The sequence below is a fragment of the Opisthocomus hoazin genome, chromosome 8 (genome assembly GCF_030867145.1).
Source record: "Opisthocomus hoazin isolate bOpiHoa1 chromosome 8, bOpiHoa1.hap1, whole genome shotgun sequence".
Lineage (NCBI taxonomy): Eukaryota > Metazoa > Chordata > Aves > Opisthocomiformes > Opisthocomidae > Opisthocomus > Opisthocomus hoazin.
Window position 1 is genome coordinate 73,427,718 of NC_134421.1, and position 27,046 is coordinate 73,454,763.

The 27,046-nt window shown below is 50.4% G+C and overlaps 1 protein-coding gene across 4 annotated transcripts in view; it reads right to left on the reverse strand.

Moving 5' to 3' along the window:
* The window catches only part of NRF1 (nuclear respiratory factor 1), an 87,636-nt gene that overhangs the window by 38,698 nt on the left and 21,892 nt on the right, over positions 1-27,046 (reverse strand). For 2 of the 4 annotated variants that reach the window (XM_075427743.1, XM_075427745.1), the window contains exons 2-8: positions 25,556-25,784; positions 22,632-22,746; positions 20,288-20,414; positions 15,718-15,858; positions 7,194-7,352; positions 6,001-6,198; positions 3,079-3,180 (exon numbers count right to left, since the gene is read on the reverse strand). In XM_075427743.1, the coding sequence (XP_075283858.1) occupies positions 3,079-3,180; positions 6,001-6,198; positions 7,194-7,352; positions 15,718-15,858; positions 20,288-20,414; positions 22,632-22,746; positions 25,556-25,778 (1,065 nt within the window). In that variant the 5' untranslated portion in view covers positions 25,779-25,784. Of the gene's footprint in view, positions 1-3,078; positions 3,181-6,000; positions 6,199-7,193; positions 7,353-15,717; positions 15,859-20,287; positions 20,415-22,631; positions 22,747-25,555; positions 25,788-26,011; positions 27,033-27,046 lie in introns of those variants that run through there. The other 2 variants (XM_075427744.1, XM_075427742.1) reach the window with 2 other exon arrangements.

The following is a 27,046-nucleotide window of genomic DNA, read 5'->3' on the forward strand; positions in this document are numbered from 1 at the left end:
CCTGCACATGATCTGACTTTAAGAGACAGGTAAAAAAGGGAGAAAGCCTGGGATGCACCTGAGAACATTGCTGGACCTTACAACCCTCTATCAGCCGTGAGCAAGTTTCTATAGTCAGCCCATGACTTTAGTTGCTGTTCTCCACATGTTCAATCTTCAAACAAGAATGTTAGCTTTCTCATGCAGGTGGAAAGCGTGCCCCGTGAACATTTCTGAAGCCCCTCAACCTCCCACAAGCCCCTCTTGTCCAGAACAAAATGGGACAGCACTGATCGTTGCTGTGCTCTGATCACTGCCTGCCAGCCTGGGCAGTTTATTAAAGCCGCTGCATTTCTGCGGTGCTGGAACGCGAGCGTGGAACACGTCCCTGAGGGAAACGGGCTGCGCTTGGCTCCCTGTTTCGATTTGTCTGCACCCATCCGCTGTCATTTTGGGGAACAGTCCACGTTCCCGTTCAGGATTTATCTGTACAGCACTTGTGAACTTGGATGGGTTTGAGCCAACTGGAACTTCTTTGTGCTGCAGTAATATACTTAATAAAAGAAGATGGCAGATGGAAAGTACTCTGTTCATATATTTCAGGTACTTTCAATTCCCTTTACGTAGATAGGTTTCATATTACTTCAAGTTCACTCAGTCTCAGTTGCTCACTTCCCACCTTGTCTGCATTTCTCCACCTGGGACTTCACAGCTCCTGAGACACTGAGCGTATAGCCACAAAATCCACCAGGATGTGAACCAGAAATACGCAATGGACAAAAAAAAACTAAGGAAGTGGAGGATGAAGGCCCATCAGATGGCAAATCCTGCTGGCTGCTTTGCAAGATGAAGATCTTCCCCGGTCCTCCCATCACTGTTCTCATCCCCGTAAACTGTTCAGGCCACTCACCATCTTGCTGAGACACAAATAAGAATGTCGAAGAAGGTGATGAAAGAAAAGCCCTCAGTTTGTTAAGATGGAGAAAGCTAAAAAGTCCATAGAAGCAGAGCTGGCTCAAGGTTCCCCACAAAAGGATGAGTAAATTTTGCTGCCTTTGGGCAAGAAAAGGGTTAGTCCCATCACAGGGTGGAGAGGGAGGGAGAACCTGTCGCGCTCTCACTCACATCTGCTATCACACACTGCTCAGCAGCTGCCAGTCTGGTTTTCCAGTACTTGGGCACAGGCAAAGCTGGCACTCGTCATAGCTCTTTAGTCATCCCCAGCTGTCTGACATTCAAGGCAACTGCTTCATTCTCCTGTGCCCAGAGCTGACCCTGGGCAGAAGGATCCAAAGCAGAGAGGAAGCAGTGAGACAGTGCATTGCAAAAAGGAGAAAGGATGTCGATCTTAGAGAAGGCAACATCTTTTAGGAAAAATGCAACCAAGTTTGAGTGCCCAGAGAGGAAGAAGTTGCAGATGGGAGAGATCTCAAGAGAGTTGGATCGAGTTTGTGGTACTCGTTAGCCACGTCAAAACCTAACTGAAGCAAGCCCAAGCTGGGAAAGACCCCCTTCCCACCACCATGCAGAAGAGGAACAGTCATACATTTTTTCAAATACATGGCGAGACACATTTGAGGGGTAAGACAGGTTTCCACTGTGATACACAGCACCCTGCAAAGATGCCCAAGCTGTTGCAGAACAGGGATGGAGTAAGGCCTGGAAAAGAAGTGGGGATTGTCCAGGCCCTTCTCCACGCTAACATGAAGGTTGTGCTGCTGAGGTACGAGCGAGCATCCCTGCTCCATGCCGCTCGGTGTCCTATAAACACATCGATTTACTCAGAGCTAACTTAGATCTTCGTGCAGCAAGAGACAGCAGGACAAAAGCGTCCCTAGAGAGGCTGAGGATCTATCCGTGCAGAGAAACAGCACCCATCCTCAAAGCAAGTTTACTTTTGCATCTTTATTTCGTCCAAGATATCGCTTAGACATCCCAATCGCGTTAGGAATTAGATGAAAAATTTCTTTCAGATCTCAAGAGACGCAGCCGGTTCTGAAAACCCTCAAAGCGGCTGCCAAGTGCTTCGAGGTGACAGTCCCAGAGCCAGGCTGTTTCGCTGCGGGTCTGAGATGGAGACAGGGTCTGGCGCAGAGCAAAGCTGTCCGGTGCTGCCATCTGTCGCTGCGCCAGCCCCGGCCCCGCAGAGCCGACCGGACCTCGCCGCTCCTGCGCACCGACTGTCCGGCCACAAGTTCCGGCGTGCGAAGGGGCAGAAAGCAATCTATAACCTGGTTTAGAGGTGTGTTTGGTGGTCAAAAAAGAGGGTTAAAAAAAATTCTTTGTAGTGTTAAAGGAATGTTCCTTAAACATAACAAAAAAACCTTTATGACTTGATTAAAAAAAAAGTGGAAAAATAAAAGCATGTGAATTTGAGCGTTCAGATTTAAGGGTTGAAATGGTCTGATCGAGTCCTCAACAGAAACAACTGTGCCAAGCTGTAAAGCAGTGGAAGAAGCTCTCACAGTAAATGGAACAGTAACTCCGCAGCATCTCCTCTTGTCTCTACACCACTGTGCATTTACACAGCTCTCTCCGCGATTTTCTTGCCACCCTCCCGAAAAGCTGCGGCAAAGGAACAGTCCCATTTTGTCCAGAGATCAGTGGCCAAAGAATCACAGGATTTGCCCACAGCCATGCAATATCCTCTGCTAACCACAGGCTCTAAATATCCCAGGCATCGCTCCCAACCCTGACCCGACAAACCGGCACCCAGGATCTACAGCACACATAAAACAGTTAATCAATACAAATACACAAATGTATATTTGTGTATGTCTTTAAGTCCCTATCTGCTACAGCAGATAGAGACAAAATAAATAATCTATCAGAGGCACAAAAAAAATTTATGAAATTCAAAACTGAGGCTTCCATCATAACTGCATTTGTACAGTCCTGAGTCAAAATGACAACAGTTCAGCTCCTCCTACACGAAATGTTATATGCTCTTGTGTTCATATGTATTTTAACCCTTAACACTGCAGGGTAGGGAAGCAAGGCTTGGTGTTTTCTGTGATCACTCAATTCTAGGAAATACTTCACTTCATTGAAGTTCAGATAGTTTGGTTTGTGCACCATGAATATGACCCGGGTCCTTACCTCCCCATCAGCCACTGCAGAATAATTGACTTGTGCGACGGTAACTGTGGTAGGCAACTCTGAGGCATCGGCCAGCGTGGCGACTGTAGCACCGGTGCCAACCTACGGAAGTCAACAAAATGCGATTGAACACATTTGTTATTGCAGGAAAATCACAGAATCACAGAATGGTCGGGGTTGGAAGGGACCTCTGTGGGTCACCCAGTCCCACCCCCTGCCAAAGCAGGGTCACCCAGAGCAGGCTGCACAGCACCGCGTCCAGGCAGGGCTGGAATATCTCCAGAGAAGGAGACTCCACAGCCCCTCTGACAGACAGAGCCAGGGCTCTGTCACCCTCAGAGGGAAGAAGTTCTTCCTCGGGTTCAGCTGGAACTTCCTCTGCTTCAGTTTGTGCCCGTTGCCCCTTGTCCTGTCGCTGGGCATCACTGCAAGAGTCTGGCCCCATCCTCCTGACACCCACCCCTGAGACATTTATAAATATTTATTAGGCCCCCTTGCAGCCTTCTCTTTTTCAGGCTGAACAAGCCCAGCTGCCTCAGCCTCTCCTCGTAGGAGAGATGCTCCAGTCTGCTCCTCATCCTCGCAGCCCTCCGCTGGACTCTCTCCAGTAGCTCCTCATCTTTCTTGAACTGGGGAGCCCGGAACTGGACCCAGCACTGCAGATGGGGCCTCTGCAGGGCAGAGCAGAGGGGGAGGAGAACCTCCCTCGCCCTGCTGCCCACATTCCTCGTGATGCACCCCAGGATCCCATTGGCCTTCTTGGCACCCAGGGCACGCTGCTGGCTCATGGTCACCCTGTCATCCACCAGCACACCCAGGTACCTCTCCGCAGAGCTGCTCTCCAGCAGCTCAGCCCCAGCCTGTGCTGGTGCCTGGGGTTGTTCCTCCCCAGGTGCAGGACCCTGCCCTTGCCCTTGTTGAACCTCATCAGGTTCCTCTCTGCCCATCTCTCCAGCCTGTCCAGGTCTCGATGAATGGCAGCACAGCCTGCTGGTGTATCCACCACTCCTCCCAGTTTTGTTTCATAACTCAGGCAAAGGGACACTCGAACGCTCTGAGATGAAAAAGCACCGCATTCACAGAGAATAACAGTAATCACAGAGCTCACAGAAAACGTGGAGCTGTGCTGAAGGGTGGAGGGAGGAAATCACACGCTGGAGCCACGTTAATCTATGGCAGCTTCCAGAGCAGACATGGCCCAGGAGCAAGTTTTGCACAGTCCTCGTGCTGTCTCCTACGTTCACATCGGAGACAGATTCCTCGCTCTTCTCCAGCCTCGCAAAGAGCAGCTGCAGGATGCTGCTGCCATTCCCAGGCGCGAGCGTGGTGCACAGGTTAAAAAACCACCGAGCAGTCCTGGATCAGAACATCCTGCACATCAGCCCTCATTCGCAACGCCCCTTGCTTACGATTCACTGGGTCTCTCGGCTCCAGGCACTTGGCAAAGATTAGTTCACCCTCAATACCCCACTGCCTTTGGATATTACCTCTTCCCCACTGAACAGCTGGGAAAAGACAAAGGCAGGGAGATGTGCAGCTTTGTTTCTAAGGACAATTAAACCTATAAATGCCAGAAAGTCAATGGGATCTCTGGTGCCCCGCACCTAAAAGGACACTAGTCAAAGGGAAAATGCACGTTAGCAAGTGAGCAAACAGAACCAGCTTGGCAAGTCTGCAGGGCCTTGGTGAGGGGAATAGAAAGCTGTAACAATCTCTGAAAAGCTTTTCTCTGGGGAAAAAAAACCAAACAACAAACCAACCCACACCAAAACAAACTCACACACCATGTTTTCATCTGCATGGCTGTGAGATGAGAACAGCCAACAGAAAACGATGTTTGAAACTTTGCTAAAAACACGATGCTCGAGAGGGAGAAACCAAAGGGCCAGTCAGGCATGAGAGGGCAGCGGTGGTTTGGAAGCAGGGGCACAGGGAAAACTGAGGTTCATATCCCACACTCACGAGGAGTTCTTGGGAAGTTGCAAGAGAGCACTTACATTTTTGACATCCTGAGCTGCCAGAACCTGCCTCCCCACATGGGAACCAGAGGGAAAGCAGCAGCACCACACAGCCGCTGCCTGAACACAGCTCCTCCTGCCCTGAATCCCCCTCCATAAAACGGTGCAAGAGGCATCCTTACCACAGAATGTATCATCAGGATAAATATATATTAGGTGTGTGTAATATCTATATTACACTTCAGGTGTAAGATGAAGAACGGGGGCACAGAAATACCTAATGCTGTAGATTAAGATATGCTTCGCGCCATTAAAAAGGCAGTCCCACCACCTCCCCTCCCGTTGCCACCACAGGCGTTGTGTGGGCACGTGACGAACTGTATTTGTTCATAAATGGGTTTGTTAAATCCAGGTCAAGATCCCTGGACCGCCTGACCAGATAGCTGCAGAAATGCGTGTACTGTCGTAACAGGAGAACAAGGGGTGGGAGTGGGGAGGAGAGAGGATGAGACTGCTTCTTTGGGTGGGAGCGCTGGGTTAAGCCTGCGGGCTAAGACATACAGATAAAGAGAAAATTCCAGAAATGCAGCATGCTTTGGGTTGGAAGGGACCTTTAAAGGCCATCCAGTCCAACCCCCCTGCAATGAGCAGGGACATCTTCAACTCAATCAGGTTGCTTGGAGGCCCATTCCACTTGACCTTGAATGTTTCCAGGGATGGGGTCTCCACTGCCTCTCTGGGCAACCCGTTCCAGTGTTTCACCACTGTCATTGTGAAAAATGTCTTCCTTGTATCCCATCTGAATCTACCCTCCTTTAGTTTAAAACTTCTTGAAGTTTTAAAGTTCTTGAAGGACAAATTAAGCTGCCAAAAGAATTTTGCTCTAAAACGCCCCCCCTGATGCAGGCAACTCGATCTCAGGTCAGCCGTGCTGGAAACGGAAAAGCTGGAGGGTTTCACTCACCTGGATGAGGGACACGGTGCCATCAGGGTTACTGAAGGTCTGTACCACTGTCTGCGACGGCACCAGGTGTGCTATACTGTGTGTGGTCGTAGTCTGCTGCTGTGTCTGCTGATCCTCGAACGCGTAGAGCAGGTCTTCACGCCCGTGCTGCTTGTAGCAGTTCTTCACGATGGTTCGCAACGCTTGTGTCCATGACACCTACCAGCAGAATCAAGAAGAGTGAAGAGTCAGTGCAAAAAGGTTTTCTGAACCACTGCAGTGCTGCTGCAGCTATGATTTGCGTGCTTACCTTTACTGGGTTTTATTAGGTGGTTTTCAACAAATTCTCAAACAAACAAAAGGCCTCAATACATAATCCCTCTGTCCTCATCCCCTCCTCTCCCCAAGACTCAGAAATCACCCTGGAGAGCTATTGCATTTCTGTGTACTGACACAGAACGAGCACGCACCTGGCCAAGGGCAAGGGAAGCTTCTCAATGAAATCTGTTTCGCCAGCTTTCAAGGAATTCTAACTAAGGGATTAGGGCTGACAAGCAAAAAACCATCCCTGCCTAGGAAAACACTGGCTGCCACAGCACCATTTCCAGCCTCACCAGGCACCCCTCCCAACCCAACCAGACTTACACCAGCCTGCACAAGTCCTGCTCCTTGCACACCCTGGTAGCCTTCTTCGATTATTTTTGTGACAGGTTGGTAGAAACACCACCTGCGTACAGGATCCATGGCTGTAACTGATACCTCAGATCTTTCCACTCAGTTCTCTCGTTTTATTCCTGGCTCTACTGCACACGCTTGACCGCTTCCCTTTAAGCGCAAAGGTCCCTGCTGCTCAGGACGGGACAGTATCCCTTCAAAGGCTCCAAGGGGCCGTGACATCGACTCTACGGTAAATGACCTGCACACTTGGAGAGTAGACTTGTCTTAGGCTGGGTAGGCTGCTTCAGAAGGCCACCCACTGCAGAAAGAGATGTGGTTTAAATACCTGCTCGTCACACAAACCCAGCAGGGACAGAGCAGACTGAAGGTTATGCCCCTCTCATCTCATTGCTCTCTGAGGTTGAATGTCTGACACGAAGTCAAGGAAGGGCCGATGTCATCATTTCTTCCATCACTCAAGAGGAAAACTGCTCCCACAAAAACTGGTCGCACACCCCCGTACTCCATTTGAAGGTAGACAGACACAGGATACACACCCGCTGCTTCTGTTCCTCTGTGCGGACATCACTGCGAACGTTGGCCCACGGAATGTCCTCAGGCCACCAGATGGGCTTGCAGCTTTCCTTGCCCCAGCCTGGTTTCCCGCGACCCGTGGAATACTTCAGCATCTCAGGGATGAAAGCTCGCAGCTGTGCCTGGAACAAATCGCACGAGAGGGCTGAGAGTTTTTTTAGGAACTCGTATCATAGAATCACAGAATGGTTTGAGCTGGAAGGGACATTATAGGTCCAACCCCCCTGCCATGGGCAGGGACACCTTCCAGTAGAAGTATCTCCGGTAGTTCTGAGGTGCATAGTACAAAGTTATTACATTTAAATTCCATGGCTCTTGGAACCATCAGCTTCTGGAAGAGGCCTGAACACCTAAGAAAGATGGACAAATACTTCACCATCTTCTTCCGAGACTCAGCTGAGAACGGCTTAGTAGCAGATGGAAGAGCAGAAACAAAATTAAGTCAGCCAATTACAATAGTAAGGAACAAACTCACACTGTATTAACACACTTCACGGTTCAAACACTACCATGAAGAGAGCTAGCCAACCTGAAAGGGAGAAAAATAAAAGAAATTGGAATAATGCAGAAGGCCCCACACACACTCAATGTTCCCACAGCAACAGGAACTCAGACGTGAGCTGCCGTACATTTTACGGAGACGCTGCGAAGAGGACGGAGCTTCGGTGAGCTGCTCGAATGTGAAAAACACAACCTCACACACACACTCCTCCACCCCTGCAGAACATAGCACACACTGGACTAATTTTCTGAATCTATTTTTAACTTTTGCCAGAGCGGGGACACCTTCCAACCTGATTTTACTTCTCCTTAGCACCCACAAAAACTGGTCAACTAGTGACATTCTTTACCATCAGGAGATATCAAAAATAAGACTTGCAAAGCAAATCGAGTAGATATGTCACCAAGAGCAAGTAATACCCTTAGTGTTATCAAAAGAGAATCCAAAACTCACACAGGGTTTTGTGACACACTTGGTTTTTGTACTGGAGACTGCCTGGAGCCTTGGGAAAAGGTTGGTTCAGCTGCAGAAACAGCAGGAAGAGAAGCAGAGCTCACGACCACATACGTCAGAAAAAACCATGTTAAAGCTAAATAGCTGCATTGAAGAACACCTCCCTGTATCCTTTTGTAGCTTTAATAGCAAGTTATTTGAGCTTGTGACAGTGCCACTGGGAGTCCTCTGGCCACAAAGATGTCCAGCCATGGAAGAGCACGACGGGATTGGCATCGGTTGCTGCCACAGCCACGACACGGTCCCAGCTAGCAGAGACACGTGTCAGCTCATGGAGGACTTCTCACCCACCCCTAATATTCTGCCGTAAGAGTGTCCCTTCCTGCCAGCCACAGTCCTGGCTCCAGTCTGGATATTGGTCAGTACTGGGCCCAGTCTTGTTTAACTTCTTCATCAACGACCTGGATGAAGAGTTAGAGTGTACCCTCAGCAAGTTTGCTGATGACACCAAACTGGGAGGTGTGGTAGATACACCGGAAGGCTGTGCTGCCATTCAGCGTGACCTGGATAGGCTGGAAAGCTGGGCAGAGAGGAACCTGATGAGGTTCAACAAAGCCAAATGCAGGGTCCTGCACCTGGGGAGGAACAACCTCATGCACCAGTACAGGCTTGGGGTGGACCTGCTGGAGAGCAGCTCTGCGGAGAGGGACCTGGGCGTCCTGGTGGACGACAGGTTAACCATGAGCCAGTAGTGTGCCCTGGCTGCCAAGAAAGCCAATGGGATCCTGGGGTGCATTGAGAAGAGTGTGGCCAGTAGGACGAGGGAGGTTCTCCTTCCCCTCTACACTGCCCTAGTGAGGCCTCATCTGGAGTACTGTGTCCAGTTCTGGGCTCCCCAGTTCAAGAAAGATGAAGAGCTACTGGAGAGAGTCCAGCGGAGGGCTACGAGGATGAGGAGGGGACTGGAACATCTCCCCTACGAGGAGAGGTTGAGGGAACTGGGCTTGTTCAGCCTGAAGAAGAGAAGGCTGCGAGGAGACCTTATAAATGCCTACAAATATCTGAAGGGTGGGTGTCAGGAGGATGGGGCCAAGCTCTTTTCAGTGGTGCCCAGTGACAGGACAAGGGGCAACGGGCACAAACTGAGGCACAGGAAGTTCCGTCTGAACATGAGGAAGAACTTCTTCCCTCTGAGGGTGACGGAGCACTGGAACAGGCTGCCCAGGGAGGTTGTGGAGTCTCCTTCTCTGGAGACATTCAAGACCTGCCTGGACAAGGTCCTGTGCAGCTTGCTGTAGGTGACCCTGCTTCGGCAGGAGGGTTGGACTGGGTGACCCACAGAGGTCCCTTCCAACCCCTACCATTCTGTGATTCTGTGATTCTGTATCCACTGGCCCCAAGCTGTAAATCAGCTCATTTACACGCTACCTTTTCCACGTTAGCATAGGGAGTGTGTACTGAAGTCCCCCGTAACGGAACAGAGGAACGCTGCCGAGGAACAGGACACTGCAGATTGTCCCTGCGGTCTCTGCAAAAAGCCTAAAGCCGCTAAGCACCGCGCTAAACGCACCGGGATCGGCAGCAGCTCTTTTGGACACAGGACTGCTCTTCAATGCCAGAGCCCAACTGGAAGATGTAATGTGGGCCCCAGCTTACACAGTTCAACAGAAAAATTGAAGTGTTTTTTGATAAAAAGAAAACAATTTCTTTGTATGCATGATTTACTACATTACATACAGTTTGCAGCAGTAGCTAGGGACTTTAAAGGCAATAAAAATCCAGTATACTTGTGGGTCCACATATAGCGTATCCGCTGCACGCCCTAGAAGAACCACCCATGCTTGGTAGAGCAGCTGCATTTCAGTTCTTCCACTCCATGGACATCCTGAGCCATCCCCGAGCAGCCATACTAAAACCCTGGATTATAAATGGAGGCATAAAAAACCACTTTGGTGCCCTGTTTCCCAGCTCAGGCCAAGTCTGTCCATGCAGCATCATCTACTGCAGGGCCAGCAGTCACCCTGCCATGCTCCAGGTTCCCCGGTCGAGGCCCCATTTATTCAAACAAACCCGCTAACGGCATTGAGCTGCCTGGTGCAAAAACAGTTAAAAGCTCCTTCCCAGAATTGCTATCTGCAAGCCACGCTCCTTGTTACCAGATGGATTAATTACTGGTCCTAGGGAGTTCAGCAGCTCAGGCTACTCAAGGCACTTGTTAAGGAGGGTTTGCCTTTAATCCGCCAGGGAGACAATCAGCAGCGGTGTTACAACCTGCTCCAGCACGAGGATTTCTCTAATTAGTGCCATAACGAGCCCTCACCCGGGGAAGCTCGCAGGGCTCTGACACAGGCTACGGCACCAAGACAAAGACCCCACATCTCTCGGGGCGCAGCCAGGAGGAATCGGTGCAACCGCTTCATCTGCTGGAGCTGCGGTTCTGCTGACTCTGTCCACAAACCACCCAAAAATCAAACCTCTGCTAAAAAAACCCAGCAGCTCGCTCCGATTTCCACAGTCACCAGCTCTGGAAAGGGCTCATATAATCTCTAGCATGGAGGGTTTGAGAGAAACCATATTTCTTTGACACCCTTTGGTACACAGACCAAGTGTCTTCTAAGTTTTAACGTTAAACCCCAGCATTAGTGACTGTCAGCTAACCCTAATTCTTCCATCTGCCACGGCCCAAAGCACAGACAACTGCACTCCAGTGCTGGAAACATGAAGCTGTCCTGCGTGCAGATCACCCAGCAAATGCTCCAGTCTTAAGGTTTACGCCCTGCTAAGGAAAGTGGTTTTTAGAAGGGAGCAAAACCTGTGGCTGGGAATTTTCTACCTGGCCCCACAAATCAACATCAGGATCTCCACCTGGGAAAAGCAAAGCTGAATCCACCCAGGACCTTGGCTGCACCTGAAAGCAAAGAGGGCAAAGCAGGAACTGCAGCAAAAGCACCCCGGTATTTTGTTCACCGGCCCTGCTTTTTGCAACAGCCAATTTCAGACTAGAAGTTCTTTAAGTTTAAGGTTCCAATTAATGTTTAAACATTCAGATTAAAAAGCCAGGCATCTGTCAAGGCAGCAACCAAGCTGTCACCATGAATTTCCTGCTACGAAAACCCACGTGGCCCTGACCGAACTCTGCGAGGTCTCACTGCCGGGTGCCATGAAAGCAGGCTTGCCCTGTCATAAATTCATCACGGTAAAGACCAGGGGCAGGGTCAGCCTGGGTGTCCCCAACGAGAAGCAACAACCCTCAAACAACACAGAAGTTCATGCCTGGCCACAGGAATCCAACCCAAAAATTAACAACCTGGTCATCAGGGCAACAAGCAGGAGGTGCGGTGGGTCTCCCCACGGAAGCGTCCGCTCACAGATTTACTCTTTAGGCAAATCCTTCTTCTCTTCCACCCCGGAACCGTGGCCAAGCCATGAGGGAGTAGCTCTAACATTTCAGAGGGGCACACTGGGGACCAGGCTGTCCCTCTTGGCATCACCTCCTCCTAGCAGAGTTTGGAGATCTGAGCGCTGGACACGGCTGCTTGTTCTCGCTGGAAACGAAGCACGACCTGGACTCTGAGCTGAAATGCTGTAAAGACGGGCAGCTGCCCGCATGGCAGTTAGCAGCATACACTCATCCTGGCACCCAGCACCTCACACCACTCGCCACCCTTCCCACTGCCGGAACAACCATTCGGTGCTAGAGCTCAGCTGCACGGGGGACCCAGTTCCTAACTCTGGGGTCCCTCCACTGCAAAACAAGGGTGCTCCCTCTGCCACACATCAATGACCTGCTGGGAGAGCAGAAATACAGGCTGGCCCCGTGCCACACATCTGATGTGGACCAGAAGGGAGCACCAGGAAGCCTTGCGCCTAGACAATGGGGTCTGGCACTGCAGAACCATTCCTACCCCTCCATGGAGGGGATCCGACAGCTGAAAATTGAGTTTAGCTCCCATCTTCCCAGTGCTTGGCTTTTCCTACATCCAAACAGGCACGTACAGAAAGGTACCTGCTGTTCGTGCTAAAGCTTTTTGCAGAGTAGTAGGCAAACAGGCATCAAGATGGTTTTTGAGAGGCCCAGATAAGCTTTGTTGGCTTGTATAAGCAGACTGCAAATCATAGGGGCTTATTAAGTTTAAAACCAGTCACCTTAAACAACAAATCACCTCTTCAGAAAAGCACAAATTCTAGTGACCTCGGCGAGAGCCGACCAAAGCATCGGCCACAGCATTACCCAACCTTACTCCTTATTTGTATCAGCGAGCAACTGAGAACAAATTTCGGGGTACAGTGCCAACGTAGCTGAAGCCCAGAAAGCAAGGAGATTTCTCTGGATAATGGTGGCAGGGTAAAAGCCCCACTGCAATACATTTTTTTTCCCCGCACAGCTGAGGTGGGCGATACTCTCCATTCCCAAGTTTAGAGAAGCATCTTTGCTCAGGCTAGCAAAGGCTTTATTTCCCTCAAGACCACCAGGGAAGCAGAGCAATTAAAAGGAGAGTTATTTTCATCTCCTCGTTGAGGAGCTACCGCCTCTACCACCTGCCTGCTGACACCTGCAGCTGCTGAAAGCAGAGGGCCTCATTTTTCCACTCCTCCTGACACACCTCTTCATTGTGCTGCCCAATTTATATTTGCAAATATTTCCATTTTCCACAGGGCTTTGTGCAACTTAGTTGAAAAAGCCCATTTCTTGTTAGCAAAGAAGTGGATTGGCAGCTCTGAGAAACAAGGTTCCTACAAAAAAACCGACGGCACCTCTAAGCAGGGCAACAGGTTGCAGCGATGTAGGAATCAGATTTATCATCCACTCTCTCAAATGAATATATTCAAATTGCAACTGTGGCAAAAAAAAAAAAGACAGCATGGTGTCCTCATCATATTCAGCAGATCTGTGTTTTGTTTCTATTTAAAGTTTGCTCCCAAGTCTGGTAAAAACTACACAACATCTGGGTGCTTTCAGCAACAACACGGCCTCCGAAGCACCACATGCAGCATCCTACCCCTTGAAAATTTTACAAGATGGACCGACCTGCTGGGTTGTGAAAATCCACCCAGGGCTCTGCAGTCCTGTCCATTAATTCTAGTGCTCTGTCCTCAAGTGGCCTGCAGCCATTCAAGATCTCAAAAACCTTTTAAAGACATTTACAAAACACCATCCTTATATGATACGTGGGGAAACTGGGGCAGCGCACAACACACCATAGCAGCTGGGCTAACTGGGACAGCGACGGTTAGCCAACCGGGCACACAGAGCGCGGACTCTGTCCACACCTCAGGTGAATCCTCACAAAGCTGTTTTGAGTCACCACACTGCACTAAAAAGAAGAGGGCTGCTCCTACCAAGATACTTGTTTTACCACAACGCAGCACGAGAGGACTTGAAATAAGAGGCTTGACGTTGCTGTGCTGCTGCATCAGCCGTTTGCACGTTTGCTGACCGAAGGCCCCGCAGAACACAAAGAAGAAAACCCATTTCTCATTTAACAGAGCCACAAGAAGTCTGGGCACACAGGAGCGTTGTGTATGAGGAGAAGAAGAAAAAGAGCCCTGCCAGCAGCTACTGCCTCGGACTGGGGAGCTGCTTCACACGTGGAAACGCAGAGCAACCAAACTCTGGGGGCAACTGGGCTTGGGCAAATCTTTCTTCAAGGTTTCCTGAAGACCAGGGCCAAGCCATGTCTGGGAGAAAAAACATCTCCAATCTTATTTTTAGCTCACCATGAAAAGTATTAGTACTATGTCCACAGAATTCTACGGATATTAGTATTTGATTCATAAAATAGAAACAGAAAACACTTCAGCAGCCTTTGATGTTAAAAATTTTAATTTCCACCTGTCACAAAAAATAAACAGTATGCATTATAAATCCAGCTGAAGGCTTCTCTGAAGTGAGAGCTTGTCACTTTTACCGCTGCTTTGATGGCACGTGCAACATTAACAGCCAAACAGTGGACAGATCTTTTTATTGGCCCTTTTATAAGTGCACATATTCTGTGCACTGCAAACCAGAAAAGCTTGTCAAATGTGTTACTGGATTGCAACGACCTGGCATCCTGATCTCATTCATCCACACCCACTTCTCTCTCTCCTTTCTTTCCACCACTCCACCAGCAACCGCTCGTTTGCTTTGCTCCTTCCTCCGAGCCCACGTGCTGTGGGCCCAGGCACCTCCAGCTCCACTACTCACACTGCGCTAGGATGGCCTCCCTCTGCCCGAGCAAATCTCCGCACGGATGTCTCCTTCTCCTTGTTTTAAGTCCCAGGCACTTCTCTTGCTGTTATTCAGCTTAATTACTACAATGGCAAGGCCATAAGGAAGCCAGATAAACACAAGTGTTTTGTTTGCCAATACAAACAAACTGAGCTGTATACCTGTGAACTTTTGATGCTCTTTCATTTTACTCTACAAGTGTTTCCATTTTTTACCTGCCATTTCCATGGGAAACTGTTAACGATACAAAACAAAAGCTGTCTGTGAACAGCTCTTGCACACAGCACCTTTCACAGTGGCTTAAAACTCTAGCAGCCAAGATTTTTGTCATATGTTGTCACGGGTTAGGAACATGAACAGCTATCAGCCAAGGCACAGCAGATTTCCTTGCAAAATTTTATTAGAAGTGTGAGCTTGTCTGATTCCACCTAAGTAATGGAAACGGTGTTTTGACCAGAATGTGATCTTTCTGCAGAGCACAGAGGAAACCCGCAGATCTCTGCTCTACTACAGCACCTCTCTGTATGTTGCCCAAAGCACCCTACCTTTCCTTCCCTCTGAAGGAACTGGCTTGCAGCATTTAAAATGCGTTGTGGTGCACCAGACTGAGTGTATCCAGAGCCTCCTGCAGAACACACTCACCTGCACTCAGGTTCTGCACCCCAGGGGAAGGAGATTTCCCCGCAGATGATCCCTCCCACACCAAGGAAGCCTCCCTGGGGGGTCCCCTTCATTTTCTCCTAGCAGTAAGGAGGTCAATAAAGCGCTGGACCTAGAGAGAAAGGGAGTCCCCTGCATCCCTAGGGCAGATGACTCCCTGTCTCCATCAGAATTATCTCACTCAGGGTCTGACCTGGAGATAAACCATCGGCATGCGCCCCTCTGCTCCAATCCGCCGCAGAAACAGAGGAGGGAACGAACTAGAGCACACAAGGAATGTCCAAGGAGGATAAGCCAAAACGGTACTCCACAAGCGACCTTCCTGACCTCAGTGCCTAAAAATCACTGCAAAGTACAGAACAAATAGCCACCCTGCTCATAGCTTACGGGAGGTGACAAAAACAGCTCAAAGGGGAATGCTCCCAGCAGCCTGAGCTCTAGTCCTTACCAGCACCTCTGCTGTTTCATCTAGAAAATAAGCACCACTAACAAAGTGTCACATCTAACTACTATCTGAGCTGTTACAGCCCCACGGGAAAGAAAAGATCAAACGCTTCCCCTGGAGATGCAGACAGAAGCTCCACTGCAAAAAAACAGCATGTGACTGTAAGACGCCAAATCTCTTTCTCTCTCTCTGGTTCTGCCGTGTCTGGCTGCTTACCTGGGTCATCTTGTCCACCGAGACAGGAATGCCATCAATGGTGAGGGGCGGCAACTCTGAGTTAACCTCCTGAGGCGCAGGAGCATGCTCCGCTAGCGCGGACTCCAGGTCTTCCAGAATCATGCTCTTGTACTTGCGTACCTGTGGGGAATCGTTAAGCTCAGGTAAACAAGGTAAGGAGCACCAGGAGAGGCAAGGGCAAGGACACAGGGCCAGCCACCTTCCCCAAGGTGCTGCAGAACAGAAGGAGCAAACAACGCCACAGCTAGCAAGAAAAAATACCCACTGGCCCCGAAGGCTTGGCTGTATCAAAGAGCTGATGATGAAATATCAAGAAACAACGGCAAGTGGAAGTACTTACAGCACTGAAAGAAAAGTTCTGAAGTAAGACTTCTCATGGTCAGGATCTGTTCCATTTACTGTCTGGTCTGCAACAAGGTCCAAGCACTGACAGCCGAGCTGAGTTCAAACACCTCATCACTACCTGCTCCCTCTGATTTTTAATCCAGGATATTCAACCCTGGTGAGATGTGCTAGGCAACTACTCATACTGAGAAGATGGGACCTCAGTGCTATCACAGAACCATAGAATGGTTTGGGTTGGAAAGGACCTTATAGATCATCTCGTTCCAACCCCCCTGCCATCAGCAGGGACCCCTTCCACTAGACCAGGTTGCTCAAAGCCCCGTCCAACCTGGCCTTGAACACTGCCAGGGAGGGGGCAGCCACAGCTTCTCTGGGCAACCTGGCCCAGGGCCTCACCACCCTCAGCGTAAAAAATTTCCTTATATTTAATCTAAATCTCCCCTCTCTCAGTTTAAAGCCACTACCCAATGTCCCATCACTTCAGGCCCTTGTCCCAGCCCCTCTCCAGCTCTCTCGCAGCCCCTCCAGGCACTGGCAGCTGCTCCAAGGTCTCCCCGCAGCCTTCTCCTCCCCAGGCTGAGCAGCCCCAGCTCTCCCAGCCTTTCCTCCCAGCAGAGGGGTTCCAGCCCTCGCATCATTGCTGGGGCCTCCTCTGGCCCCGCTCCCACAGCTCCAGCTCTGCCCTGTGCTGAGGGCTCCAGAGCTGGACGCAGGACTCCCGGGGGGGTCTCAGCAGAGCGGGGCAGAGGGGCAGAATCCCCTCCCTTGCCCTGTGCCCACACTGCTGGGGATGCAGCCCAGGGCACGGTCGGCCTGCTGGGCTGCCAGCACACACTGCTGGGTCATGTTGAGCTTCTCATCAACCAACACCAAGTCCTTCTCGGGGCTGCTCTCAATCCATTCTCCACGCAGCCTGTATTGGTGCTTGGGATTGCCCTGACCAAGGTGCAGGACCTTGCATTTGGTTTTGTTGAACCTCATGAGGTTTGCATGTTCCCACCTCTCCAGCCTGTGAAGGTCCCTCTGGATGGCATCCCTTCTCTCCAGTGTGTCAACCGCACCACTCAGCTTGGTGTCATCGGCAAACTTGCTGAGGGTGCGCTCGATGCCGCTGTCCCTGTCACCGACAAAGATGTTAAACAGCACCAGTCCTGATACCAACCCCTGTGGAACGCCACTTGTCACTGGTCTCCACTTGGACATTGAGACGTTGACCACAACTCTTTGAGCGCGACCATCCAGCCATTTCCTTATCCACTGAGTGGTCCATCCATCAAAATCCACGTCTCTCCAATTTAGAGAGAAGAATGTTGTGTGGGACAGTGTCAAATGCTTTGCACAAGTCCAGGCAGATGACATCAGTTGCTCTTCCCTCATCCACCAACGCAGTAGCCCCATCATAGGCGTCCACCAAATTTGTCAGGCACAATTTGCCCTTACTGAAGCCATGTTGGCTGTCACCAGACACCTCCTTATTTTCCATGTGCCTTAGCATACTTTCCAGGAGGATCTGCTCCATGACCTTGCCGGGCACAGAGGTGAGACTGACTGCCCTGTAGTTCCCTGGGTCTTCCTTTTTACCCTTCTTAAAAATGGGAGTTATGTTTCCCCTTTTCCAGTCAGTAGGAAGTTCACCAGACTGCCACGGCTTCTCCAATATGATGGACAGTGGCTTAGCAACTTCATCTGTCAGTTCCCTCAGGACCCACGGATGCACCTCACCAACAGACTTGTGCCCCTCTTTGTTCCTCAGATGGCCTCAAACCTGATCTTCTCCTACAGCGGGCAGTTCTTCATTCTCCCAGTCCCTGCCTTTGCCTTCTGCGACTTGGGCAGTGTGGCTGGAGCACTTGCCAGCGAAGACTGAGACAAAAAAGTCATTGAGTACCTCAGGCTTCTTCATATCTTGGGTAACCAGGTCTCCCGTTTCCTTCTGGAGAGGGCTCACGTTATCCCTAGCCGCGTTTTTATCACTGACGCACCTACAGAAGCTTTTGTTGTTGCCCTTGACGTCCCTGGCCAAATTTAATTCTATCAGGGCTCGAGCTTTCCTAACCTGATTCCTGGCTGCTTGGACAATTTCTCTGTACTCCCAGGCTATCCGTCCTTTCTTCCACCCTCTGTAGACTTCCTTTTTTGTGTTTGAGTTTGTCCAGGAGCTCCTTGTTCATCCATGCAGGCCTCCTGATGTTTTAGCTTGCCTTCCTCTTTGCTGAGATGCATTGCTCCTGAGCTTGGAGGAGGTGATACTTGAATATTAACCAGCTTTCTTGGGCCCCTCTTCCCTCCAGGGCTTTATCCCATGGTACTCCACCGAGCAGGTCCCTGAAGAGGCCAAAGTCTGCTCTCCTGAAGTCCAGGGTAGTGACCTTGCTGTGAGCACTCATCGCTGCCCTAAGGATCTTGAACTCTCCCATTTCATGGTCACTGCAGCCAGTGCTGCCCTTGAGCTTCCCATTCCCCATCAGCCCCTCCTTGTTGGTAAGAACAAGGTCCAGCATAGCACTCTCCTCATGGGCTCCTCTATCACTGGGAGAAGGAAGTTGTCATCAATGCATTCCAGGAACCTCTTGGATTGTTTGTGTCCTGCTGTGCTGTCCCACGAACAGCTACTGGGGTGGCTGATGACCCCCACGAGGACCAGGCCTTGTGAATGTGAGGCTGCTCCTATCTGTCTATAGACGGCCTCATCCGCTGGGTCTTCCTGGTCAGGTGGCCTGTAGCAGACCCCCATTACAATGTCATCTGTCCCTGCCCTGCCTTTATCCTGACCCATAAGCTCTCGGTCAGCTCCTCATCCATCCCCAGGCAGAGCTCCATGCACTCCAGCTGGCTTTTGACATAGAGGGCTACACCCGGTCCTCATTTTCCCTGCCTGTCCTTCCTATAAAGCCTGTATCGTTCCATTCCAACACTCCAGGCATAGGAGCTATCCCACCACGTCTCCATGATGCCATCAAATCAGAGCCCTGCATGCATGCACATGTCTCTAACTGCTCTTGTTTATTCGCCTCACTGCGTGCGTTTGCATAGAGGCATTTCAGTTGTGCCTCGATGAAGCTCACTTACTGGCTGGAGTTCCTTTGTGCTGCCCTTCAGGTGCCCTCCTGATGACCTGTGATCCTCCTCCATGCTCTGGGCATCTACTCAGAATCACAGAATAGTAGGGGTTGGAAGGGACCTCTGTGGGTCATCCAGTCCAACCCCCTGCCGAAGCAGGGTCACCCAGAGCAGGCTGCACAGGATCTTGTCCAGGCGGGTCTTGAATATCTCCAGAGAAGGAGACTCCACAACCTCCCTGGGCAGCCTGGGCCAGTGCTCCGTCACCCTCAGAGGGAAGAAGTTCTTCCTCATGTTCAGACGGAACTTCCTGTGCCTCAGTTTGTGCCCATTGCCCCTTGTCCTGTCACTGGGCACCACTGAAAAGAGCTTGGCCCCATCCTCCTGACACCCACCCTGCAGATATTTGTAGGCATTTATAAGGTCCCCTCGCAGCCTTCTCTTCTTCAGGCTGAACAAGCCCAGTTCCCTCAACCTCTCCTCGTAGGGGAGATGCTCCAGTCCCCTCACCATCCTTGTAGCCCTCCGCTGGACTCTCTCCAGTAGCTCTTCATCTTTCTTGAACTGGGGAGCCCAGAACTGCTGGCACTGGCATCAAACCGGTAACAACGGGATGGAATGAGGTCCCCCTCCCCTGGCAACTTTAGTTTAAAGCCCTCTTCACCAGCTTGGCAAGCCCCTGACCGAAGATGCTCTTCCCATTCTCTGTCAGATGGACCTCACCCGCCCCCAGTAGACCAGGTTTCTCAAAGCGATGCCCACGGTCTAAGTAATCAAACCCCTGGCTGTGGTACCCGTCCAGTAACCACTTGTTGATTCGCCAGATTCGACTGGCCCTCTCAAACCCCTTGACTGGCAGGACTGATGAAAAAACTACCGGCGCTCCAGAGTCCCTCACCGCCGCTCCCAGGGCTCTGTAATCCTTCTTGATACTCCTCAGCCTGCTGCTGGCTGTATCACTGTTGTCCACGTAAAACAACAGCAGTGGATCCTATCCTCATGTCCCTACAACCTGAATTCCTGTTTCCAGGGTTTTAAACACGACCTTCATACCACTACCAGGCTTGCAAGGCTGCCTTGAGCAGAATGAAACCTGCAGAGGTGGTGAGCAATTTATTAGCTAGGTTTTCCTAGAGACACCTACCACGTTCTCCAAGGGTGCAGCACCGAATACTTTAAAGACAGGATTGGGTTTGGAGGGAGAGATGCACAGAACGATGGCCTGCTGCCCCACTCTGGTGGTGTACTCATCCAGCGTGGCTCGGAGCTTCCTGAAACAGAGGAACGGTGAAACGGTTCAGTGAATGGGTATCGGTTGAAAACCCTGCCGAAACACAACCCTTGGCCTTGTAAACTCCCTTTCTTCATGCCACCCATTCACAAGCCAGGTGAGAAACGGAGCCCCAGCTGGTCAGATCAGCCACATGTACCACTTTTTCCTCCGCTCCCGCAGGCCTGCTGCGTTGCCTGCAGTCACCCAGCAGCTCAAATATCAATTATTCCCCCTTCTCTCCTTTTTCCATTCATGTAAAAAGTAAAGAAATCACCAGAGCATCAAAGCTAGGACAGCAGGAGTCCGCATATCTGCTCTGTCACTGTCTATTAGCAATACAAAACTTGTAAGGTAAAGAACCTGAATGATTCAACAAAAGAAGACTGCAAACACAGGTTATTTTACACCCAGCCTCGTAACAGCGCATTGCAGTTCTCTAGTACCAAAGTCCTGCTGAAACCAGAACCGTAAGCATTAAACCGACAACCACACAACAGGCAAGAAGCAGAAATATTGCAACAGCTCAGCAAGGGAAACCCACGTATTCAGACACCTGCCACATCAGCAAGTCCCTTTGGAACGATCTCTCTGTAGGAAAAAAATGTTCCATCATCTGCTTTCCACCTCTTATTCACTTTTAAGCAATGCAAGAGAACGTGTCAGAAATGTAGGCAGAAACTCACAAGGCGAGAGAGAAGGAGCAGTTACCACCAGATAACTCGAGCGCTGCCATAAGGTGACAGTTTAGTATCTGCCCTGCTCATCTCAGCGGCAGACACGTCGCCAAAAAGCACCAACGCCACCACCAGCTACGCAGAGATCCCAGAACCAGAAGTTGTAACTTCCCACTTGATTCACAGTGGTGTAAAAATCAAGCCCAGACATGTTAAATTGATCAAGAGTGCAAAAAATGATGCATTTTGTCGCACCTTACATGCAGTAAAATGAAGAAGTTGCATGAAGGGAGAAGAAATAATTCCTTTACAGAGGAGTATCTTCAAAAAGGTATTGTTTGTATTTCAAGAGAGAAAAGAATCTGCTCTTCAGAAACGTTGACACATACACACGTACACACCTACACACGGCTGGGTCAGCAGAGGTGGGAGAAGTAGGGAAAACCAGAACGGGGCTATAAAGGAAAGGGAGTCCCCTCCCAGGGAATGTTATTTCACGCTAACCCTGCTTGACTTTGTTCCAGTTTGATCATGTGCAAAGGGTGTTGTGGAGATGAGTAAGCAGAATAAGGAAACCAACTTAATTTCTCACCAACTTTACAAGAGTGAGACTAGGCGAGAGGGAGGAAAGGTGAAATTCTGGCCGTCACTGCTCCAGCGCAGTAAGCGTGCACTCAGGAGCAAGTCAGCAAGAAACAGAGTGACAAACCCCCCAAACTCCTCTGACACAATCCAGTTAAACCCAAAACAGTTTAAAAAGCAGAAATCGCCTCATTCCAAACCCTGGTAAATCGCACCAGCCAATATTTACAAATGTTTCCTGAAGCCGGAATGGCAGGCGATCTCCCCGAGCCTGTGCAGTCACCTCGGCACCAGTGCTCCTCGGAGGCCATCAGGCGGGCAGACAGCCTCAGAGCACCCGCAGTGGAACTCTGCTATTTACAGAGCAAGTTTCCAATGCCAAAGAAAGCGTCTCAGCTCCAGCAGGCCATCTCCTCTCGATTATTTTCCCCCAGTCCTGCGCACTACGGGCTGGGTCAGCCTTCAGAGTGGAGCTCACGCAGCGAGCTCTGCTGGCAAAGGAAATTCAGGTACACGCACACAGGCTAGATTTATTCATATAATGCAGAAAAGACTTTTTTTGGTTAGGTAGATAAGTCCTTCGTGCCACTGCAGAGCTGGGATACGGCTGTAGCTCCAGATTCTCAGGCCAGCTGCTGTTACAGCCCCCATGAATGTCTTGCAAGGCAATGCTACCACGACAGATTTAACTTGCGAGCAGTTGGGGTTAAAAAAGAATGGTGGATCCCACTGGAACGGTCATGTCAGCTCTGGTGACTGTAACATCACATTAAATACAAGCAGAACTGCAAGTGACCCATTTCTACAAACTAAAACATAGCTCTCGGGTTCCAGAAAAGATGCCCCAAAAATTCCCAAGCTGGGCAACTTCTGGACAGCACGTGGTCTCGCCACACCTGGCGCTGGGAACGGATCGAGGGGGCAGCCCAGGGTGTCAGCGTGCAGGCGGGAGGCCTTACCGTAGCAAACGCGTCTGCTGCCTCTTGCGGATTGACGGGTTGGATTCAAAAACGTGTGGTCGCTTTCGTTTTTTACCCGTTGCCACGGCAGCAGCTGCTGCCATCCCCACAGGGCCTGGAAATCAAACCACAAAGGGTGAATCAGCACACACAGCTCAGGAACTGGCCAGAAAGGACATCTCTATTACCTCCCTGACCAGGGACAAGTCCCAAGGGCCTCCTCACTGGACCAGAGTGACCCAAATTCCCCGCTGAGCTCCCCAGAAGCTGGGATCCCTCCTCTCTGGCATCGGAGAGGTGTATCAAAAGGCTCCATTCCCCAGACTGGAAAGTCCCAGCTCATTCCCAGGTGAAAGTTACCCATTTCAGTCCAGAGTTTTCCATGCAATCACATAATTATGTATTTTGTCTTCCAAACACACCGGAAAACTCTAAGGTATGCCAAGACTTTAAATAGCTGGCTGCAGTCAAGAAGATCCCGGTGGCAGGCGAGAAGAGACCAGGAACAACGCCACGAATGCTGCTCGGACACCTCAACTAAGGCATCAGGAGTCCAAGGCTTTCCCTAGGGATTAATGACCAGCTCTGATGGGAAAGAAAATGTAAATCCAGAGTCACGGGAGGCATCCTGCAACAGCCCCCTGAAGAACAGCAGGGACCATGGCAGGGCAGTGCTGTTGCTTTTGTGATCAAACTCTAGACACAGGATCTATGGAAGGGGAAGCTTCATTAAGTTCCAAAACACAAGTACAGGCTGGATAGAGAGTGGCTCGAGATCAGCGCTGAGGAGAAGGACTTGGGGGTACTGGTGGATGAGAAGCTCAACATGAGCTGGCAATGTGTGTTTGCAGCCCAGAATGCCAACCGTATTCTGGGCTGCATCAAGAGAAGCGTGGCCAGCAGGGCGAGGGAGGGGATTCTGCCCCTTTACTCCGCTCTTGTGAGACCCCACCTGGAGTCCTGCATCCAGCTCTGGAGCTCCCAACAGAAGAAGGACATAGATGTGTTGGAGCGGGTCCAGAGGAGGGAAACGAGGATGATCCGAGGGCTGGAGCACCTCTCCTGCGACGACAGGCTGAGGGAGTTGGGGCTGTTCAGCCTGGAGAAGAGAAGGCTCCGGGGTGACCTTAGAGCAGCTGCCAAGGGGCCTACAGGAAGGATGGAGAGGGGCTTTTCACAAGGGTGTGTAGTGATAGGACAAGGGAGAACAGCTCTAAACTAAAAGAGGGCAGCTTTAGATTAGATGTTAGGAAGAAATTCTTCCCCATGAGGGCGGTGAGGCCCTGGCCTAGGTTGCCCAGGGAAGCTGTGGCTGCCCCCTCCCTGGCAGTGTTCAAGGCCAGGCTGGATGGAGCTCCGAGCACCCTGGTCTGGTGGAAGACGTCCCTGCTCATGGCAGGGGGGTTGGAACCAGATGATCTTTAAGGTCCCTTCCAACCCAAACCATTCTATGATTCTAAGTTAATTGGAAGTAAACCAAGTAACACACAGTGGGTTGTGCTTCTATTCTATTCTCATTCCAGAAATGAGTGCAGGGTCAGAGTCAAAAGCCGCTGGGGTCTAATGCAGGCTCAAGACTTGCCTTTGACTCCCGAGCAGACCCCAGTTGCTCTGTGTGTAGTTTCTCCATATTTCAGAGGTCAAAGATCACATTGGGGTCATAAAAACCACTATATTTTTGTGTTTAACAACAATACAGCTACTGCCTCAGGAAGTCCTAAGCTACCAGTTGGCAGAAGGTGGTGGTAGATGATAACAAAAGTAGCATCCGATGACACGTTTTCTGTAGGCAGCTGCTTTGGAAGATGGGACGCAGCAATGAACAGAGCTCCGAGCAACACTACAGAGCCAGGTTTTGTTAATCGGTAACAAACTACCTGAGCACTACCCATGGTGGGCACAGCAAGCACTGCTGCATACTGCTCTAACGACCCTGTGCTTGTGAAAAAAGAATAAAAAGGTTGATTTTTGCGGGACTGGAACAACATTTACTCCGGAGAAGAAAGAAAGGGCTACGCCGGGCTCTCAAGCAAGCTTTGGGCTCGATGTGCCAGCCCACGCCGTGAACTGGAGCCGCCTGTCCCAGGGAAGCAGGGCTGCTCCCAGTTTGGGGCACGCAGCTGACCAGGGCCTGGAGGGCTCACCGGCAGGTAAGGGTCACCAGATGTCCCTTCTGCAACCACCACCCAGGCCTGGAAAGCTTGTGTGCTAGAAGGGAAGGAGGAAAGAAAAAATCCTGCAGGATTCGAGGTTGGAAAATTAATAAGCAAAGGGCGTGGGATGCTCAGTGGGGTGGCGGAACTTCACAGGTCTGGTCAAGAACATCAAGAGCTTTATTCCTCAGATAAAGTCTGATAAGCAATCAGACAAGCCTGAGAGTGATTATTTGTCACTGCATTTTTCTACTAGGGAGGTAGATCCACGACAAGGCAAAGCTGGAAGACACGTGGCAGGGGCTTGACTGGAAGAATTCTGTCATTCTGAAATACTTTCCCAGCCCAGATTGCCAGGACCCACTGTGGCATCTCCCTGGGAGAGGCCTAGCACGTGAGCTCCCTGGCTAAGCAGGGCTGTGTAGTGCTCCTGGGTTATTTTTGCTGTTGTTTATATGGGCCCGAAATAAGCTTGCTCTTTGACATATTCAGTATTTTAGTTTCATTTTTTGAGGCAGCATTTACCAGGGACCTTTTTTATTGTACGAACCAGTCTCTTCTCCCCAGCACCTCCACAGCACACACAGATAAAGAGATGCAAGATTCAAGCAGCCGGCAAACCTTGCGAAGAAGCGCTATTAAGGGTACTAAGGAAGCATTCAGAGCACCCCATGGGGGGACAAGATCACCCACCACCCTCAAGCGCTGTTCACAACCTCTGCACGAATGCTACGGGAAGGCGAACGACGCCGAGCACCCCGCTGACTTTACCTGCCGCAGCGAGGTGGGCAGTGACCTCATCGGCAGCCGTGGAGTTGAGGATGTCAGAGTCATCGTAGGAGGTGTCCTCCGGTGAAGACGGCGAGTCTTCGTCTGCGCTCAGCATGCTGTGCTCTGTGTAGGTGGCCACATGGACCTGCTGCACCTGCTGGGCCACTGCATGGGCCTCGATGGTGGCCATGTGCTCTGTTTTGGTCACCCCGTGTTCTTCCATCAATAGCTACTGTCAGAGGAGACAAAAATCACAGGAAGGAGTTACTGACACTGAGGAACCCCAAGGAAGGGCAGCCAAAGGTTTCTGAGCCTGCTCGGTTGGCAGGCTGTGACCAAGAGGAGACAGAGATTACCTCCCCCAGTGGAGGTGGTCTTCTACGAGGGGGGAAATAACTGCGCCACGAGCCAGAAGAGAAACTTCAAGTATAACAGTTTTGAAAAATCCATACTTACAAACAACATGGCATAGCACCCAGAGGCAGTCATCTTTGCTGGAGGAAAGGTCTTCATGGGTCTTGTGGCCCTGAGATTACGCGCCCCACACACACACTACATATTAAGGTCTGATCAAAGCTGGAACTTGTATTTGCCACTTCAAAAATCTAGCTTTCAGGAAGGCTGCTGAAGGATGATAGATAATCTCTCCAACCTCAATAGTTCAGTATACAAATGAGGATGCCAGTACCGAAGTTTACTGGCAGCAAGTTGTGTTCTACAGACCACTTCTGTTGCATTACTTGTTTAGAGTCCGGAAGCAAGCAAAATCATTGTGACCCAAGCACAAATATTACATAAAGTGTATTTATTTAATGCATCTAGTGGTAAACCACTGAGCAAAGTAGCAGCTCACGTAGTCAGCAGGGCACTGGCTGACACACCATGAACATAAATCTGTGCAGAAGGAAGACGACACGAGGAACGCAGACATTTCCAGCGTGCATCTACCATACATTTGTGGAAAAGGAACAGCACATCCTTAAGGTATTTTCAAACTACATTAGTAGAAATAGCACTCCAACCCTCAAAACCAGATTCCCCCAAACCCTCAGGGCAAACAACAGAAGGAAAGAGATGATCAGCTGTAGGAGACAATAAAATATACCCAGCAAACTCTAACCCTGCAAGTATAGCCACTGAAATTAAAGCTCTTGATCGACACCCTCTTCTTGGAAACCTGTTCAGCTTGTCTTGTCAGGAGGAGAGAGCTAGGCGTCCGGACACAGACTGCAGAGCGGCTGGTCTCAGATACGTGGTTGGGTGACTGCTCTCTGAACTCCGACAAGCCATGCCATCACCCACAGCTTTGTCCTTCAAAAGCTTTCAGTAGCTTCTCGTATCTGCATCGTGTCATAAATACATGACACTTTGCAAATAATCAACATGACAAAAACCTCAGCCTGGTAAAACAATCACCAGGCTTCTACTGAACACAAAATCCACATCCTGATGATCAAACCATGGAATGCCATGGTGGGATAGATGGGACAC